The following is a 22048-nucleotide window of genomic DNA, read 5'->3' as shown; positions in this document are numbered from 1 at the left end:
GTATTTGTTTTATTTAAGATCATTTATCGTTTATATTTATATTTAGAGCTGTAATGCACTCCAGAATCTGTCAGATTGATTAGCTGTAGGCTCTAGAACAGTCATCTGAAGCGTTGTCATACAGTGTTATGCTGGATTTCATCAATAGTCTTACATTAACTAATACAGACTATATCTGAAGTGTTTGGAAGTAATTTGCGTTTTCCTCCTGTTAAAAAACGTCATAAGAACAATGTTTAGTGGCTCAATGTATTACAGCAGTGTTTTTAAAAGTCTAAACACTTTATTGATATAGTGTACAACCAAGCACAAGTGGTCAGAATACAAACGAGTCACAGGTGATAAAGTATTAAGCGTTCTCCCAAAGTAAAGTGTGTCTGAACCAGGTCCAAGCAAAATGCCTGCAGGTGTCTGAAGCTCCGCTCACTCTCCGCCTCTTTGCCCTTGTTTGGTATCCCGCCGTGGGTGTGATGACGCGCGAACAAAATGGCGACGGTTGGCGGCGCCTACTTGTGGCTTCTTTTGCGCTCTGTAGAAACCTATGGGTGACGTCACGGATACTACGTCCATACATTTTACAGTCTATGGGTACGACGGACATTTAAAGTTCTCATGAAGTGCTTTGAAATAGGCAGTTTTTATTTGATGTTTGACGTAATCGCAACTGAAAAACGAGTAGAGGGTGGGACATATAGTTAGTAGCCCCTCCCCCTTAAAAAAAAAGCAGCTAATAGCATTTAGTGGAATGAAAAGCAAATGTGAAGCGTCTTGAAGGGGGCGGGGCATGTCAGATATCATCACATGTTGACATCATGAAGTGAAAACTCTGGTTATAGCAGAGGTGCTCAACCCTGTTCCTGGAGATCGACCTTCCTGCAGATTTCAGTTGCAACCAATATCAAACACACCTGCCTGTAATTATCAGGTGCCGTTCAGATCCTAATTAATTGATGCAGGTGTGTTTGATCAGGGTTGGAGCTGAACTTTGTAGGAAGGTAGATCTCCAGGAACAGAGTTGAGCATCCCTGGGTTATAGTGTCCACACGACCACACTTTACCCAGAGTTTTGGAAAATCTTCACCCAGGCCAGAGTTCTCAGAAAGTTTTGATTTCACTCACTTAATACTGCATTTTCATGTGGGCAAGCAGTGAAACAGTGTTTAAAGTTTTTTCTTTTCCTTTTTTGTTTAAATACCTGTGTTTGTGTTGGCAGGCCCTTATTCTGATGACATTTCTGCAAATCTTGAAAGTAATCAAAAGTGTGTGTTTTTCAGGGACGGCCTGTGTTCGAGTGACTCTTCATCCAGGTAAATGATATGACATGAACAACACACAAAGGGGAATCATTTACACTGGGACATAATATTGGAAAAATCTAATATTGCAATATTGTATTTTTCTGTGATTTAAATATTGCTTTATGACTACAGTTTCACAGGATGAATAGCTGTTTGGCAGTTTTCTGGGGAGTCTAACAGTATTCAGGTTCATTATTAACAATGCCAACAATGCTTTTTTTGCTTTGCATTGTCTTGTTTCTAGTCCACATATCGGAACAAGTCAAGTAAGCATATCTTATTATTGTCACCTTCAGAAGAAATAACTCAAAACTAAGAGTTTTTCCAAAAAACAAGTCAAATGATCTGCCATTAGGGTAGAGTAAAATAAAAATAAATAAGTAAAAAAATCTTTTTGCTTTGAAATCTAGATATTTGGACTAGAAACAAGACAAAAATTATATGCAATAAAAGCATTTTTTTGTGCATAAATTGTTTTCTATTCTGTATAAATAATTACACACAATTATTCTGTGACATCATAATTTTTTTGTGCCCAAAATGTTTCAATTTAAGGCTCCAGCCTTAAAAACACATGCAAATGATAAAACTTTATGCTATTTTGGTTCCGTATTTTGCTTTATGTGATTTAGGAAGACTGAAGAACAGCATAGATTCATAGATTCTGTGCCGAGTCCACTACATTTAAATTTAGTCATTTAGCAGACGCTTTTATCCAAAGCGACTTACAAGTGAGGACAAGGAAGCTGTAGGCAAGTGCTGTTGGCAAGTTTCAGGTATGTAAAGAAAGTGTAAGAAGCAAAACATTAGTAATTTTTTTATATAGTTAGTGGAGGAGTCAATGAGGGAATTGCAGATTAGGAAGGAAAGTGGAGACTAAATAGTTGAGTTTTTAGTTGTTTTTTGAAAAAAGCGAGTGACTGAAGATTGAAGATCGCAGATTGAATGCGAGAGTTCGGGAAAGTGATTTCTTCCCTCTTTGGGATTGAACCACAAGTTGACGTTCATTTACAAAACGCAAGTCTCTGGAGGGCACATAAATCTGCAGAAGTGAGAGCAGATAAGAAGAAGCGCAGCCAGAAATCGCTTTGTAAGCAAACATCAGAGCTTTGAATTTGATGCGAGCAGCAACTGGCAGCCAGTGCAAACGGATGAGCAGCGGAGTGACATGTGCTCTTTTAGGTTCATTAAAGACCACTCGTGCTGCTGCGTTCTGAAGCAGCTGAAGAGGTTTGAAAGAGTTAGCTGGAAGCCCGGCTAGTAGAGAGTTGCAATAGTCCAGTCTGGAGAGAACAAGAGCTTGAACAAGGAGTTGAGCTGCATGTTGAGGTAGGAAGGGTCTGACCTTTCTGATGTTATAGAGTGCGAATCTGCAAGATCGAGCAGTTCTACAGATGTAGTCAGAAAAGTTTAGTTGGTCATCAATCGTTACTCCAAGCCTTTTCACCATTTTGGATCCAGTAATGGTTGCCCCATCCGTCTGGATTGAAAAGTTATGATGTAGAGTCGGGTTGGCAGAAACTTCCAGCATTTCTGTTTTCGTGAGGTTAAGCTGAAGATGATGATCTTTCATCCAGTGTGAAATGTCTGAGAGGCTGGCTGAGATGCGAGCCAGAACCGAGGGATCATTTTATGTCTCTAGATCGTTTATGAAGAGCACCCAGCTGTGAGTTCATCAACTCCTCCAGAAACTATACCTGGATTATGGAAGCTTTCAGCGGTGCTTCAGCCCAGGTTAATGAGCTGATGTCCAGTATTGGAAGGAGGATTTCCCTTCGGGACATGCACTACAGGCGCTAAGTCATAATCATGCCCATACGAGTTATTAGTTAACGTGGCACGAATGTCCGCTGAATTTCAAATTCAAGCGATTATCATTAGGCACGTCAAACGCTCAATCTGCACAGCTTAATTTGTGCGAATCGTGTCATTCACGCCGCCTCATGTGCGCAAATTATGACATCAGGCTTGACACTTCATCCTTGTCTGGTGTGAATGCACCATAAGTGAAACTAGCATTTAAAGTCTTAAATTTACCCTCAAAACCTGCTTCAAAGTATTTTGAATTGAGCACTCTTTTAATATAGACATTTTGCATTTCTCTTTCTTGCGCTTTACCTCAGATTTCAGTATAGGCCACTGACAGTTGACAATTTCCGCTTTACCCATCACACACACACACTCCCTGTCTTCACACAGCTTTCCACACCCATTTATGTTGCATTTTTAAAAATAAATAAATAAAAAAAAGTTCTAGGGTAGACTTGAACTGAAAGACGAGAGTTTTACGACCCTTAAAACGGATTACCCATAGGACAGTTGTGCTTTGTATGTGTATGAAAGAGTGACAAAAGCGAGCCGTTCATGAATCTCTGTGGATTTATGAGGCTCAGATGTTGTCCAGGACTTTGGAGGATCACAGCTGCTCGCCCAGTTGTGTTTCAGAGCCCAATGCTTTTCTCTGTTCACATACGAACACACTCGCAAAGCTCTCCTTCAGCTGCTTTTCTCTGTTAATTGAACATTATTAATGGCATGGAGGCATCTGCGCTCGGCTGGGTCACCAGTGTTGATGATGAATCAGAGCAGTCGTCGTACCTGACGTCAGTTGTCGAAGCTGCATTTGACAGAAAAAAAAGACGCTGTGTTAGTGTGTTGTTTTGTTTTCCACATCTAAAGAATGCCTGGCTTCAGTCTTTGTTCAGTTTGTTTAGCAGCTAATCGTTTCTGTAAATACATTTTAGTATATTGGATAGAATGTTTAGCTTTGTGCTTCTATTTGTGTTAGTGTGCATTGATTGTCCTGCTTATATCCCACTTTTGAAGCAGTCTCAAGCATGAATGACTGCAAGAGTGATTTTGAGCAAATTGCAATATTTCTAAAAATAATCATTGGTATGTTAGAATGTTTAGCTTTGTGCTTTTATGTGTGTGTTTTAGTGGTTTACACAGTTTTTTGTATAATGACATGGGCATTACCTTGTTCTAGTACTATTAAGGTGGTTTATGAGGACATGCCTGATGTCTTTGTGATTTAAAAGAATTAAAATCTTACTTAAAAGAGTCTTTTTACTTTCAAATTTTGCCTCTTGTTTCCTGTGAGAGTTGGTTTAGGGGTAAGGTTGGGGAGGCCATATTAGAGGTTTTTACTGTATAAAATACATTACACCTATGGAGAGTCCCTGTAAATGACCAATACCAACATGTGTGTTACTATAGAAAATGTTTAAAATCCTCTATCGCAAGCCAATCCATTCATTATCATGCTTATATCCCACTTTTGAATCAGTCTTAAGCATGCACGACTGCAAGAGAAATCATTTATATGTGTGTAAATGATACGGGCATATCTAATAGCTCATATTTACATCATAACTACCTTTTTGCAAATGTTCTTGAGCATATTGCAACATTTTTTTAAATATTTCTTAGTATATTAGGTAGAATGTTTAGCTTTTGTGCTTTTATGTGTGTGTTTTGGTGGTTTACACAGTTTTTTGTATAATGACGTGGGCATTACCTAGTTGTACTATTAAGGTGGTTTATGAGGACATGCCTGATGTCTTTGTGATTTAAAAGAATTAAAATCTTACTTAAAAGAGTCTTTTTACTTTCAAATTTTGCCTCATGTTTCCTGTGAGGGTTGGTTTAGGGGTAAAGCTGGGGAGGCCATATTAGAGGTTTTTACTGTATAAAATACATTACACCTATGGAGAGTCCCTGTAAATGACCAATACCAACATGTGTGTTACTATAGAAAATGTTTAAAATCCTCTATCGCAAGCCAATCCATTCATTATCATGCTTATATCCCACTTTTGAATCAGTCTTAAGCATGCACGACTGCAAGAGAAATCATTTATATGTGTGTAAATGACACGGGCATATCTAATAGCTCATATTTACATCATAACTACCTTTTTGCAAATGTTCTTGAGCATATTGCAACATTTTTTTTTAATATTTCTTAGTATATTAGGTAGAATGTTTAGCTTTTGTGCTTTTATGTGTGTGTTTTGGTGGTTTACACAGTTTTTTGTATAATGACATGGGCATTACCTAGTTGTACTATTAAGGTGGTTTATGAGGACATGCCTGATGTCTTTGTGATTTAAAAGAATTAAAATCTTACTTAAAAGAGTCTTTTTACTTTCAAATTTTGCCTCATGTTTCCTGTGAGGGTTAATTTAGGGGTAAAGCTGGGGAGGCCATATTAGAGGTTTTTACTGTATAAAATACATTACACCTATGGAGAGTCCCTGTAAATGACCAATACCAACATGTGTGTTACTATAGAAAATGTTTAAAATCCTCTATCGCAAGCTAATCCATTCATTATCATGCTTATATCCCACTTTTGAATCAGTCTTAAGCATGCACGACTGCAAGAGAAATCATTTATATGTGTGTAAATGACACGGGCATATCTAATAGCTCATATTTACATCATAACTACCTTTTTGCAAATGTTCTTGAGCATATTGCAACATTTTTTAAATATTTCTTAGTATATTAGGTTGAATGTTTAGCTTTGTGCTTTTATGTGTGTGTTTTGGTGGTTTACAAGGACAGATTTTTGTATAATGACATGGGCATTACCTAGTTGTTTTATTAAGGTGGTTTATGAGGACATAAATGATGTCTTTGTTATTTAAATTACTTAAAAATCATACCTAAAAGAGTCTTTTTACTTTCTAATTTTGCGTCAGGATCCCTGTGAGGGTTAATTTAGGGGTAAGGTTGGGGATGCCATATTAAAGGTTTTTACTGTATAAAATACATTACACCTATGGAGAGTCCCTGTAAATGACCAATACCAACATGTGTGTTACTATAGAAAATGTTTAAAATCCTCTATCGCAAGCTAATCCATTCATTATCATGCTTATATCCCACTTTTGAATCAGTCTTAAGCATGCACGACTGCAAGAGAAATCATTTATATGTGTGTAAATGATACGGGCATATCTAATAGCTCATATTTACATCATAACTACCTTTTTGCAAATGTTCTTGAGCATATTGCAACATTTTTTTAAATATTTCTTAGTATATTAGGTAGAATGTTTAGCTTTTGTGCTTTTATGTGTGTGTTTTGGTGGTTTACACAGTTTTTTGTATAATGACGTGGGCATTACCTAGTTGTACTATTAAGGTGGTTTATGAGGACATGCCTGATGTCTTTGTGATTTAAAAGAATTAAAATCTTACTTAAAAGAGTCTTTTTACTTTCAAATTTTGCCTCATGTTTCCTGTGAGGGTTGGTTTAGGGGTAAAGCTGGGGAGGCCATATTAGAGGTTTTTACTGTATAAAATACATTACACCTATGGAGAGTCCCTGTAAATGACCAATACCAACATGTGTGTTACTATAGAAAATGTTTAAAATCCTCTATCGCAAGCTAATCCATTCATTATCATGCTTATATCCCACTTTTGAATCAGTCTTAAGCATGCACGACTGCAAGAGAAATCATTTATATGTGTGTAAATGACACGGGCATATCTAATAGCTCATATTTACATCATAACTACCTTTTTGCAAATGTTCTTGAGCATATTGCAACATTTTTTAAATATTTCTTAGTATATTAGGTTGAATGTTTAGCTTTGTGCTTTTATGTGTGTGTTTTGGTGGTTTACAAGGACAGATTTTTGTATAATGACATGGGCATTACCTAGTTGTTTTATTAAGGTGGTTTATGAGGACATAAATGATGTCTTTGTTATTTAAATTACTTAAAAATCATACCTAAAAGAGTCTTTTTACTTTCTAATTTTGCGTCAGGATCCCTGTGAGGGTTAATTTAGGGGTAAGGTTGGGGATGCCATATTAAAGGTTTTTACTGTATAAAATACATTACACCTATGGAGAGTCCCTGTAAATGACCAATACCAACATGTGTGTTACTATAGAAAATGTTTAAAATCCTCTATCGCAAGCTAATCCATTCATTATCATGCTTATATCCCACTTTTGAATCAGTCTTAAGCATGCACGACTGCAAGAGAAATCATTTATATGTGTGTAAATGATACGGGCATATCTAATAGCTCATATTTACATCATAACTACCTTTTTGCAAATGTTCTTGAGCATATTGCAACATTTTTTTAAATATTTCTTAGTATATTAGGTAGAATGTTTAGCTTTTGTGCTTTTATGTGTGTGTTTTGGTGGTTTACACAGTTTTTTGTATAATGACGTGGGCATTACCTAGTTGTACTATTAAGGTGGTTTATGAGGACATGCCTGATGTCTTTGTGATTTAAAAGAATTAAAATCTTACTTAAAAGAGTCTTTTTACTTTCAAATTTTGCCTCATGTTTCCTGTGAGGGTTGGTTTAGGGGTAAAGCTGGGGAGGCCATATTAGAGGTTTTTACTGTATAAAATACATTACACCTATGGAGAGTCCCTGTAAATGACCAATACCAACATGTGTGTTACTATAGAAAATGTTTAAAATCCTCTATCGCAAGCCAATCCATTCATTATCATGCTTATATCCCACTTTTGAATCAGTCTTAAGCATGCACGACTGCAAGAGAAATCATTTATATGTGTGTGAATGACACCGGCATATCTAATAGCTCATATTTACATCATAACTACCTTTTTGCAAATGTTCTTGAGCATATTGCAACATTTTTTTTAAATATTTCTTAGTATATTAGGTAGAATGTTTAGCTTTGTGCTTTTATGTGTGTGTTTTGGTGGTTTACAAGGACAGATTTTTGTATAATGACATGGGCATTACCTAGTTGTTTTATTAAGGTGGTTTATGAGGACATGCCTGATGTCTTTGTTATTTAAATTACTTAAAAATCATACCTAAAAGAGTCTTTTTACTTTCTAATTTTGCGTCAGGATTCCTGTGAGGGTTAATTTAGGGGTAAGGTTGGGGAGGCCATATTAAAGGTTTTTACTGTATAAAATACATTACACCTATGGAGAGTCCCTGTAAATTACCAATGCCAACATGTGTGTGTGTCTATATATAATATTTAAAATCCTCTAACGCAAGCTAATCCATTCATTATCATGCTTATATCACACTTTTGAATCGTTCTCAAGCATGCACGACTGCAAGAGAGATCATTTTTGTGTGTGTGAATGACATGGGCATATCTAATAGCTCATATTTACATCATAACTACCTTTTTGCAAATGTTTTGAGCATATTACAACATTTCTATAAATGATCCTTAGAATATTAGGTAGAATGTTTAGCTTTGTGCTTTTATTTGTGTGTTTTGGTGGTTTACAAGGACAGTTTTTTGCGTAATGACATGGTCATTACTTGTTGTTTTATTAAGGTGGTTTATGGACATATTAAGGACATATCTTGTGTTTTTGTAAATTAAGTTACTTAAAAATCATACCTGAAAGAATCTTTTTACTTTCCACTTTTTTGCCTCCGGTTTCCTTACACATAATTAGAGGTTTTGATTGTATGAAATACAATACACCCATGTAGAATTCCAGTAAATCACTAATACCAACGTGCGTGTGTGTGTGTGTGTGTGTGTGTGTGTGTCTATGTATAATATTTAAAATCCTCTAACACAAGCTAATCCATTCATTATCATGCTTATATCCCACTTTAAAATCAGTCTCAAGCATGCATGACTGCAAGAGAAATCATTTGTGTGTGTGTGTGTGTGTGTGTGTGTGTGTGTGTGTGTGTGGCACAGGCATATCTAATAGCTTATATTTACATGTTAACTACCTTTCTGCTAATATTTTTTCAGAATATTGTGAGCTGGTTGATCAAGATCGGCTCCCTAATGAAGCAGTTACATGTGCATGGACAATTTACTTTTCTTCTATATATATATATATATATATATATATATATATATATATATATATATATATATATATATATATATATATATATATATACATATACATATATATACATGAATTTAAAGCAGTTTGACGGCTCTTATTGGATGCAGTCACCCATTACTTTATGGACTACATTTCGCCCTAATACCATGTAGTGTAATTAAAGAAAGAACAAATTTTGTTACTAGTTACTAAGCCTCTGGTGTGGACTTTACATTCCAGTTTAAAGTGCAGTATGTAAGTTTGACACCCAGTGGTTGAACTAAGTATTGCACACGCAAATGCAAGTTGCCAGATTGACGACACCAACAGGAGCGAGCCTGAAGTCTGATTTAAGTTGTGTTCTAAATAAAAGCAACAACACGCGATTAAAGTAATTTTTTTGCATATTTTTGTCCTAACCAACGCCTGAAATTTATATTTTAGAAACGGCTTCTGTTTTTTGCCGCTGAACAACAGAAAACCATGGTCACCTCAGGTGCACCTCATGTGCTTTATTCAGTATTAAATGATAATAATATGAGTTTGAGTGCCGTTTAACATGACATTTATTGAAAGCAGCAGCAGATAGTTCACCTCAGATCCGGAAATTAAAATAAACCATTTAAAATTGAACTTTAGAACTGTGACTTAGTGCAAACCAACACACATCAGTGATTCAGCATGTACATTTAACAATGTTAAAGCGGTTTAATATGTATTGATTAGATTATAAACCTTTGTTGGAATGCAGTGAGTGCACTATTTTGTGCTTCTGAACGGTTGTATTTAAATCTGTCGTGTTTCGTCTGTGCAAAAAGCCAAATTGATCATCACCGCAAATCTTGCCATGTAGTGTGTTGTTAGGACACACAGTTACAATGGAACCTGCTCACCTCACCTAATGTTTACATTTGTAATACTTCTATTATTTGCAAATTAATAACCACCTCAAGTGGAACTCTGAATCTGTGTCTCATTTCAGAGTCTTCTTTTGTCCACCGGAGGTTGTATTTCGGTCGCAGATGCATGCTTTGAGAGCCTTCCTGACTGAATGAATGAAATAGACTGTTTTCCACCAAGGCACAACCGGGGTTGTGAACTATACTATACTTTGGGTGGGTTAAAAGAACCAAAACAAAGACCGGCGTTCCAGCACGTAATGCACATTCTCAAAGCAGAATATCTGACTTAAGCATTGTTTTTCAGATAAACAAGTATGTTCACTTAGCATGTTTCCTAAATATCTGAAACATACTATTGTATTTTTATGCTTTAGAAGAGTTAAAGACTTACATACAACACCTTTACGAGCGAACTTACGAACAGCTGGTGCAAACCTACCCAGGAACCCTTTGAATATCATCATTTATTTTACACTTCCGCTCTAGCAGCACTAATGGTGCAGAAATTCCACACTTCATCTACTTTTATTTTTGCATTCGATAAAGATATTTTTCCCATCCACTATAAATAGCATTTGTCTGTAATTGCTCACAGTTCCTCATCATAGAAACACAGACACGCACTGTTACCCTTCTGCGACTCTCCTGAGCCTCTGCTGATTTTTGCTGCATTCTGGCAGATGCGTGTTCTCCTGCGAAAGGTCAGATGAATCTCCCTCCCCCTCTCCTCTCCTCCAGCCCTCCATCTTCTCTCTCTCCTCTTTCCTGAGACTGCATTTCTCTGATGCTGAAACATTCTTCATGGCTACACACACACACACACACACACACATCTGAGCGCTGTTGCTAAGCAGAAGTCAGCGTGTGTGTGTGTGTGCATGTACTGTATGTTACACACCAGAGCTTTGCGTGAGGACCTGCACGTGTCGCATCTACCGTCACACACTCACGCAGCTCTCTCTCACAGCACTGCAGTACTTCCAGACAATTAGGGGCACATTTCGGTGAGCTGGGGGTCTGGAACTAATTTGTCCTGACGACTGAAACCCCAATCAGCCACTGTTGCTGCAAACACACACACACACATCCCCCATGTAGCTCCTGTTTCTCCACACCTCTCTCCATCATTGAGCGGCGGTTACATAACTCTCCCCACAGTGCAGTTGTGCTATTTATACAGCAAGGGAGAAATCCAGTGAATGAATTTTCCTGGGCATCATTCACGTTTAAGTGTGTATCTGACACACCACTGGACCTCAAGCTTATTAACATAACTTAACACAAGCACTTGCTCACATTAAAGCATGTGTAGGTCATCAGGTGCATCATAGACTAATGACAGAAATGGCTGATGCTAGTGATGCTGCCGTTCACACCAAACTCGGAACGCGCGTCAAGCGCGATTGATTTACATGTAAGGTCAATGCAAACGCGCCAATAGACATCCTGCGGCGCGATACGCGCGAATGACGCGAATTGCGCGGTGTCAATGGCGGAGCACGAATTGAGCATTTTGCATGTTTGACGCTCTTAACCCGCATTTCGTGCGAATCACTCGAGTTCGAAAATCTGAACTTCAGCTGACATTCACACCGCGTTAACCAATCAGGAGCTTGCTCTTGTGGGGGCATGATTGTGACGTTTCGCCTATTGTCGGTGTCCCAGGGAAAATCCTCCAGCCGACACCGACAAGAAGTTCATCAAACTGGGCTGGGCTCAGTCAAAAGCACAGCTGAAAGCCTCCATCATCCAGGTTAAGTTTCTGGAAGAGTTTATGAGCTCATAGAGCTGGATACACTTCTGAAAGGATTTAGTGGACTCAGACACGGCCCTAAACGTATCGACGCTGTTTTTCAGTCTTCATAAAGCACATAAACACTGTTATTTTCTTCATAAAATCCATGTTAGCCATTTAGCAATGAAGCTAGAGTCACCGGGCAGACCGAAGCCCTGCCCATCACTCAAATCCGCATTTGTTCTGAATTGATTTTGACTTGCGAATGAAGCGGATTTGACGCGCGAATGAAGTGAGTAAACTCAAATGTTCACGTGGCTATTTACGCGCGAATATCGCGATTTATCTGCGTGTTCCGCATCTGGTGTGAAAGCAGCATACAAATCCAAAGTTTACCTATGCGTATGTTCACCCGCCAGAATTCAGTGAATCAGTTTGGCTAGGGCACCAAAGAGTTTAATTATGGGTACTCTATTGACCTTATTCTTGATGTATGAGTGGGCTGGGCACAGCCATTGGAATCTTTTTGGCTCGAAACATTCGCTCTCATTCACTTCCATTTTTTTTAGACGTTAAAACCAGCTCTTTGTGCTGCTTGATGTTGCAACGGATATTTCCTTATTCTATTTTCCTTATGTATGCACTTTAGGCAGTCCAGTTGAAGGGTTTAGATTAGGGATCACCAAACTTGTACCTGGAGGTCTGGAGTCCTGTAGATTTTAGCTCCAACCCTAATCAAACACACCTGAACAAGCTTATCAGGGTCTTATAAGGCATACTTGAAACACCCAGGCAGGTGTGTTGGGGCAAGTTGGAGGTAAACCCTGCAGGGCACCGTACCTCCAGGAACGTGATCCTGGTTTAGATGCAAAAGCTGCTAAACGTCTCTTCCGCCAAAAATGAGCTAATGACATTTAGCGAATGCTTTAGGCACGTTTTGCTTGAAATCATCTAAATCGCAGCGTCCACCCATTCAGAAACAACAGTTTGTTGGCAAAAGCCTCTAAATGCCACTTGCCTTTGACAGCAAAAGCCACTATGTTTTGGGAAACAATCAGAGGGTGTGAATCGAATCATGTTTTTATTGCAACTCCGCGCTGATATGCCAGCTTTAAAGAGGAGACTGGTTAATTCCATTTCCGATTCAGATTTTAAAAGATGGAGTTTGATGAACTGGATGAGCCTGTCTAATTGTCAGTGAATGGCAACAAAAAAACAAACAAACACAAAAAAAAGGTTATGAATGCATGATACACTTCCAACTGTACTGTGTGTTTTCTCTTTCCAACAATGCAGTTTTGTGGTAAGGGACGTTTTCAACCCAAGCTTATTCTGAAAATGTAGTCCCGCGGATGTTTCTGGACAACAACAACAACAAAAAACAATAAAATACCCCAAACCATCTTGCGATGCCCCAGCCACCACCCTGAAAACAATAGCATCTTATAGCAACACTTTGTTATTGTATAAAGCCAAATCTGCATGTGAGTTGAGGCACACAAAACAACAACTACAAATAAAACACCCAAAGCATCTTGCAGTGCCCTAATAACTATCCAGAAAACAATAGTAACCTAATAGCAACACCTTGCCAGGGTTTGCAAGCCAAATCTGCGTTGAAGCACACAACAAAAAACTAAAAGCTAAAACACCCCAAAACTGTCTTGCAATGCCTTAGTAACCGCCCAGAACACAACAGCAAGCTCATAGCAACACCTTCCCATTAAAAAAAACTCATTTGCATGTGCTCACAAAACAACAGCAACAAACTAGAACACCCAAGACCAATGCCCTAGTAACCACCCAGAACACAATAGCAATATCATAGCAACACCCTATCAGGGTTTGCAAGCCAAATTTGCATACAAATTGAGGCACATAAAACAAACAAAAAACACCCGACAAGACTCAAAACCATCTTACAGTGCCCTTGTAACCACCAAAAAACACAATACCAACCTTATAGCAAACACTTTGCAATGGTAAAAATCCAGTTTTGCATGTGAGTTGAGGCCCACAAAACAACAACTAAATGCCCCAAAACCATATTGCAATGCCCTAGTAACCACCCAAAACACAATGGCAATCCTATAGCAAAACCTTGTTATTGTAAAAATCCAGTTTTGCATTTGAGTTGAGGTGCACAAAACAACAACAACAACAAATAAAACACCCAAAACCATCTTACAATGCCCTAGTAACCACCCAGAACAAAGTAGTAACCTCATAGCAACAGTTTGTCATTGTAAAAAAAAACTAATTTGCATGTGAGTTGAGCCACACAAAACAACAGCAACAATTAAAACGCCCCAAAACCATATTGTAATGCCCTAGTAACTACCCAGAACACAATAGCAACAGCATAGCAACACCCTATCAGGGTTTGCAAGCCAAATTTGCATACTAATTGAGGCACACAAAACAAACAAAAACACCCGACAAGACTCAAAACCATCTTACAGTGCCCTTGTAACCACCCAAAACACAATACCAACCTTATAGCAACACCTTGTCATTGTAAAACCCATATATGCATGTGAGTTGAGGCACACAAAACAACAGCAACAACTAAATGCCACAAAACCATATTGTAATGCCCTATTAACTACCCAGAACACTATAGCAACCTTATAGCAACAGTTTGTCATTGTAAAAAACTAATTTGCATGTAAGTTGAGGCACACAAAACAACAACAACAACAAACTAGAAAACCCAAAATCATATTTTGATGCCCTAGTAACCACCCAGAACACAATAATAACCTCATAGCAACACTCTATCAGGGTTTGCAAGCCAAATTTGCGTACAAATTGAGGCACACAAAACAAACAAACAAACAAAAAACACCCGGCAACAGCCACAACCATCTTACAGTGCCCTGGTAACCACCCAAAACACAATACCAACCTCATAGCAACACCTTGTCATTGTAAAACCCACATTTACATGTGAGTTAAGGCACGCACACACACAAAATAAAGCTAGAACACCCAAAACCATCTTGCAATGCCTTAGTAACCACCCAGAACACAATAGCAACATCATAGCAACACCCTATCAGGGTTTGCAAGCCAAGTTTGCATGCTAGTTGAGGCACACAAAACAAACAAACAAAAAACACCCGGCAACAGCCACAACCATCGTACAGTGCCCTAGTAACCACCCAGAACACAACAGCAACCTCACAGCAACAACATGTCATTATATGAAGCCAGATTTGCTTTCAGAAACAACAGTTCCCTAATTCCTAATGCTGATCATAAGTGAGTGAATGAGTGTGTGTGACAGTAAGCGTCACATTGAGTCAGTCCTCCACGCGTCACATGTGCTTGTTTTCCCACCTCTGTTGTTTGAATGTGGCACATCCTGCTACAGTAACATGACCCGGAGCCAAAAACCCAGACGATTGTCAAACACACTGCAATGTATGTGCGCACACATGCAGGCCGCGAGCACAAAATACACAGACTACACTCATGGTGGTGTGTCACATGCTGTTTCTAGATTGTGAGTAATTGCGTTTGTGTGTTTTGGCTTCAATAGTAGAATCATCAAATGAGGAACAGTTCTGACAGATGTAAACTCTAAATGTTGAATGAAGGGATCTCACACACACACACACACACACACACACACATGAGGTGTTTGAAGTGTGTTCATCTGTTTGTGCTCAAGGCGAGGTCCTTTAAACATTTCACTTTCTATACATTTCCAGAAAACACACTCGTGCTGCTTAATGAAAACACTTCAGGCGGCAGTTCATCATAAGACTTCCTGCCCGTGTGTGTGTCTGTGCGAGTCGCTGTCTGTGTGTAGATTTGTCTGTGTGTGTGGATGTGTCCGTCTCTGTATTGTACTCCTGTCTGGTTCTCGTATGTAATTGGCTGATAGCCGTGCATTATTCCTATAGTAACAGCACTCGTATGGCCTCTTCACCCTTGTGTATTACTCTGCCCACATAGTGGCAGCAGATCAATAGACTCACTACAGTTTGACTAATATTGCAGCTGTTGGACAACATAATTTACTTTTGAGGCTTATTTAGGCAATAATGTAGTTGTTTAGATTGCAACTATGCAGTTTATTCATAAGGATAGTGCCTATTTTAAATATTTATAATTTCGGAGATACAGCACGTCGACATCCATCAGCCTGTCACGCTGAGCAGAGCAAAGATGGTTGGCGTTGTCCATCCATAAGATGGCGACAGAGACCGCATAATAAGCTCTTAGAAGATTAAAAACAGCGTATTTTCAAACTACAGCTGATCTAAACAATATTAACCACTTAAACTCTGCTGCTATATGGGGATTTCCACCTGGATTTTGCCTACCCAAATTTAAAAGCTTCCCAAATCTACATGCAGAGGTGTAAATGCAAACATTTGATATCATTTTAAAGAAAACTCTTTGAATTTTCATAAAACACTATTGAAAGTGTTTAAAATAACTGTATATGTCGTCTGTGTTATAATAAACACCTAAAAAAGAGGCGCTTTTTGTAATTTTTTTTTTATAAACTCAAATGTGAAAGTGTACCTTTTAGGTTGTGTGTGGTCTAGCGTGCTGTAATTAATTTTGGTGTTTCCTGCATATGTCTGTAATCATAGGAAAAAAGAAAAATGTCTCTACCATAATCTATGCAAAAGTTATTGCATTCCAACTGATGAGAGGTGCTGTACAAGCCACAGAGACCGATCCTTGTTTACATTTTTCACTATTCTTTTGTTTGATCAAACATAATTCCCTGTGTTTGGACCACATCAGACATATAAAAGGATTACTTATGCACATCAACTCAAAAACAGAGGAGAATGGCCCTGAAGCACACAGCATAAGGTAAGAGATGACTGCTGTCTGTGCTATCTGGGGCTGCTTATTGATCATGAATGCATTGTTTACACTTCTGCGCCATGGAAACACCACAATTCATTCAACAACTGTTTGGCATATGAATATAATTCAGTAAAAAGAATGCTAGAACTGAATGAGCACCGGCAAGAGCTTTCATTTGAGCTATAACTTGTACATGTGTCATATGAAAAATATGAAAATGAACCAATGTAAAATACCTAGCTCGGGTATCCAAAATACTGTGTATTTAAGTGTAAATAACTTTTATACAGTAGGATAAAAACCAAAGTGATGCATATATGCATAAAATATAGATTCTACACTTTCAAACGACATCACTTACGGGGGTCTGGTGCAACGCTAGCCCTTTAAATCTGAAAGCGAAAGTCGATGATGTCACAGAGTTTAAGTGGTTAAACTGGTAAGTGACTTTCTAAGTCGATCTCTCTCTTTTGTATGTTGTAATGCTGTATTTATACCGTAGTAATTGTAGTGTATTGAGTGTAAGATGGGACTCGCATATCAGGAATGTATGTATTTTGCGTTGGTCACTCTTTGTATAACCCTGAGTTACTGTTTTTGTTACTGCAGACTAGTTGGGAAGAAAGAAAGAGAAGAAATGGCCGCATTTGCTTAGCGTTTTTTCCTTATCACAAACACAACAGTAATCTGGTAGTGATTGCGTTGCTTTTACTTTTTTCGGGGATAATTATTGTGATCTCCTGATTCTAACAGAGAAATACTGAGCAATCTCTATAGACTGATGGCATTTCATGCCGTTCAGCCTTGTAATCCTAAAATGCTGAGCAAAATCACCTGTTTTATTATCGTTTTAGACATGACGCTAGAGAATCATTCAAACACTAGCTCTAAAGTGACATTGGTGAAGGAGCAACGGATTCTGCTGTTCTGTCATCAGCTGCAGATGGGAATGAATGGCGGAAGAAAGTAGTTCCTTGTACAAAAGGATTTTGGGACTTTCTTTTTTTTATACATGATTATGCCGTCAAACTGTTGTATAAATACAATCTAAATAGTTTTCATCATCTTTTACCTCATATACTATGTTATGTAAACTCTGCAACATTTCTATTTCTGTCTGTGCAGTAAGAGATTGAAAAGGGCGGATAAGAATGGTAAAGGCCTGCGGCATTTCTCCATGAAGGTGTGCGAGAAGGTCCAGAAGAAAGGCACTACGTCGTACAACGAGGTGGCAGATGAGCTGGTAGCCGAGTTCACACACGCCAGCAGTCTGATGCCTGCAGACTCTGTGAGTACCAGACCACAGCGTCATTTCTTTTACATTATTTTTGTAAATATATTGTGTATCGAATATCACATTATTTAGCCATGCTAATACATTTTTCAAGTTTGCACAGCTCTACCACTAAGTGATGTGAGTGCCTTAAAATACTGTGTAGTAGTGTGAAAAAGTGTTTGCCCCCTTACTAAGTTCTTTTTTTTTTTTGGCACACTGTAAAGTTTCAGATCCTCATTCCTTCATTTTACTTCTGCTTAGTCCCTTATTTATCAGGAGTCCCCACAGCGGAATGAACCACCAACTACCGCCAACCGCATATGTTTTACACAGCAGATGCCCTTCCAGTCACAACACAGTACTGGGAAACATTTATACACACTCACATTCACACACACTTATACGCTACGGCCAATTTAGTACATCCAATTCACCTATAGCGCATGTGTTTGGACTGTGATGGAGCAAACCTATGCAGAACAACTGCAATCAAGCGATTTTAATTACCTTGCAATGAGTCTGTTACAGCGCTCTGGAGGAATTTCGTCCCGCTCGTCATTGCAGAACTGTAATTTAGCCACGCTAGAGAGTCTTCCAGCATGAACCGCCTTTCTAAGGTCATGTCTCAGTATCTCTATTGGATTCGGGTCAGGACTTTGACTAGGCCACTACATTTTGTATTTCTTCTGCCAATCAGAAGTCGACTTGCTGGTGTGTTTTGGGTCATCATCCTGCTGTAGAGCCCAAGTTGGCTTCGGTTTGAAACCTAATGATCATCATTCCCTGCATGATGTGCTTACTTGTGTTATCTTTGACTAATATTTACATTTGTTTGATGAACTGAAACATTAAAGTGTGACAAACATGCTAAGAAATAAGAAATCAGTAAAGGGGCAAACACTTTTTGTTTACTTTCAGAAGTTAGTAGTAGTGATGCTTTCTTCCACTTGAAATAATATGAAACATATGTTGGCTATATCATTTTTCAGAAATATCATGATACGTATCTAAATCGCATTATTCAGCCATGCTATCATATTTTTCTTCAATATCGCACAGCCCAACTTCTAACTGGTTGGTGGTGGTTGAGGAGAAAAAATGTTTGCCCCCTTACTGATTTCTTATATTTTGCATGTTTGTCACACTTTGAAGTTTCAGATTGTCAAAAAAAAACTCAAATATTAGTCAGACATAACATGTCTCAGCATCTCAATTGGATTTAGGTCAGGACTTTGACCAGGCCAGTTCATTTTGTTTTTCTTCTGCCATTCAGAAGTAGACTTGCTGGTGTTTTGGGTAATTGTCCTACTGCAGAGCCTAACTGTGCGTCAGGCGCGTGCACACATAGGGCTCAACCTGTGCAGTGCACATGCCCTTTTTAGTCTTGGATAGAAAGTGCCCTTACAAAATGATCAAAAGTGCCCCCGCGACGCGGCACACCCTCGGTCCCGCTCTTCAGTAGGCGCGCGACAACACCGCTCTTCACTACGCGCGCAACAACCCGTCGCATGAGATTCACACTTTTTTAAAGATAAAAATATATATAGGTGTAACATTAATGCACATCAATAACTCGCCAGTAATTAATTTAATGCATGTTCCTGAAAAAACATTGTAAATAATTGAAAATCCGGCGACCGCGATAATCAAACCCGTGGGAACAACTGTGGTCGGAACCAAAGTTCACAAGTCTGTTCTCTAAACTCCTCTCAAGCGGTGGACTTCTTCATTCTGATTGCTTGCCGCCAAACCGCGTCATAGCTCATTACCATAAAGTTAATTTGATTTCAACTCTGCTTAACATCCACACTGGGGAAGACGTGCCGCGCTGCTCCTCGCCACTTACCGCCGCTGGCTCTCATTGAAAATTAATGACTTCCGGCTACTTTGATGCTCTCGCCGCTTTCGGTGTGAACATACAGTAAGTTCGCTTAAGTTTGGAACCTAATCATCGTCATTCCCTGCGTAATGTTTACTTGTGTTATCTCTGACTAATATTTAAATTTGTTTAATGAACTGAAACATTAAAGTGTGATAAACATGCAAAAAAGTACATTCAACATGACACAGGCCTGTTGACATGTTCTACAGTTCAAGATGAAAACCACTGCTGAGCAAAAAGAACATAAAAGTTTGTATCAGCTTTGTCAGAAAACATCTTGATGATCCCCAAAATGGCCTCAGAATGGCTGTAGAAAAACAGAATGAAGACTTTGGAGTGGCCTAGTCAAAGTCCTGACCTGAATCCAATTGAGGTGTTGTGACATGATCTTAAAAAGGCAGGTCATGCTCAAACTTTCCAAATGTGGCTGAATTATAATAAATCTGCAAGGATGAGTGGGCCAAAATTCCTCCAGAGCGCTGTAAAAAGCTTATTATAAGTTATTGAAAATGCTTGATTGTAGTTGTTGCTGCTAAAGGTGAACCAACTAGTTATTAGGTTTAGGGAGCAAACACTTTTTCACACAGGAATATGTAGTTTAAATTTATTAGGGACCGAGCACCGAAACGGTTCTTCTTCTTCTTCTTTTTCTTCTTCTTTTTCCGCGGAATGAATAGCTGTTTTGAGGGGCTAAACATGCCCGAAAACTCACTAAACTTTGCACACGTCTCAGAAGTGGCGAAAATGTAAGTTTGTTATGGGTTTCGGAAGTGGGCGTGGCAAAATGACTCGACAGCGGCACCTATGCACTTTTGACGGACTGGCCCCCGAGTTATGAATCACGCACACGTACGAAAATTGGCACACACCGAAAAACACGCCAAAACCTACAAAAAAGCGGAATCTTAAACCCAACAGGAAGTCAGATATTTTTAATTTCCTGCGGCAAAAAAGTGGCTTTTTTGCCATTTTCAGGGGTTGTATTTTAACAAACCTCTCCAAGGGATTTTATCGGATCAACACCAAAATTGGCTTTTATCATCTAAACGCCTTGACGATGTTAAATTGCGAAGATCTAGAGTTTTCGTCGAAGGGTGTGTCCGTGGCGGCCTAGCAAACTTTGACAATTCACCACAAAACAGGAAGTTTTTATAACTTAGGTAAGCATTATCCGATCTGCCTCAAAATCCACACGTTTGATAACAGTCCTGACATGAACATGTTTACTTGCCAATATCCAGATACAGTTATAGCGCCATCTGCTGGCAACAGGAAATGACTTATAACTCAGCCAAACAATGTCCGATCTGCCTGAAAATTCACATGTTTGATAAGATTCCTTTACTGAATGCATCTACATGCCAATCTTGAGTCACAGTTATAGCGCCACCTGCTGACAGGAGGAAGTTTGGCATAAATCTGTGATTTTCTCAGGTTCTTTATATATATCGGCTTAAATTATTGTTGTTCGCTCTTTTCTGTCATCCTGAGGCCACAGGGGGGCGGTGAGCCCGGGTGCGAGGTCCCTGTCATTGCTGCTTGCAGCTTTAATTTTAATTTTGTTTTCCCTTAATGATAAAAATCCTTCATTTCAAAAGTGAATGATGTGTTTGTAGTATAGTTCGTTGTTGTGTGGGAAGAAGAAGACAGGGTCGGCGATATCAGGTAAGCAATATCTTTTATTTTGCTTTTCCACAGCACTAGCAAACTGTGTGCGTGGGTGTGTATGTGTGTGTGTGCTCTCTCCTCTCCCGACTGCTCCTCCCGTTCTCCTTAAGAAGGGAGTCTCTCCGGCCCAATCACTAGAAAGACAGGTGTTATTTATCATTTCTGATTGACCCGCTGATTAGCCGCCGGGCTCCTAGCATGCTCTCCCCCCTGATTGGGTGTTCGACCACGCTTACCTCTCCACATACCCCCACCGCCCGCCTCAGGCCGGGGAGCCGTCCGGCCTGCAGCCCTCCCCCCCCCGCCCTCGAGAGGAAGTCGGCTACAGCCATTTGTACGCCCGGCCTGTGGATCACCTTGAACTTAAAAGGTTGTAAAGCTAGATACCAACGGGTGATCCGCGCATTGGTATCCTTCATGCGGTGAAGCCACTGGAGAGGAGCGTGATCTGAACAGAGGACGAATTCCCTACCCAGGAGGTAATAGCGGAGAGTGAGAACGGCCCACCTGATCGCCAGGCACTCCTTTTCTATGGTGCTGTACTTAGCCTCACTCTTGCTGAGTTTGCGGCTAATGTACAGCACCGGCCGTTCCACTCCCGCCACCTCCTGCGAGA

At 39.2% G+C, this 22048-nt stretch overlaps 1 protein-coding gene across 1 annotated transcript in view; it reads left to right on the top strand.

The window, feature by feature from the left end:
- Positions 1-22048, top strand: part of tfdp2 (transcription factor Dp-2) — a gene marked incomplete at its 5' end in the record, with an annotated part of 71595 nt that overhangs the window by 30430 nt on the left and 19117 nt on the right. Inside the window, 2 exon segments of the mRNA NM_198208.1 lie at positions 1275-1307; positions 17732-17894. Coding sequence (NP_937851.1) covers positions 1275-1307; positions 17732-17894 — 196 coding nt within the window.

The sequence above is a fragment of the Danio rerio genome, chromosome 15 (assembly GCF_052040795.2).
Source record: "Danio rerio strain M-AB ecotype USA chromosome 15, GRCz13ab, whole genome shotgun sequence".
Lineage (NCBI taxonomy): Eukaryota > Metazoa > Chordata > Actinopteri > Cypriniformes > Danionidae > Danio > Danio rerio.
The sequence above is the reverse complement of the archived record's forward strand: the minus strand, read 5'-3'. Positions and strand labels throughout refer to the sequence as shown.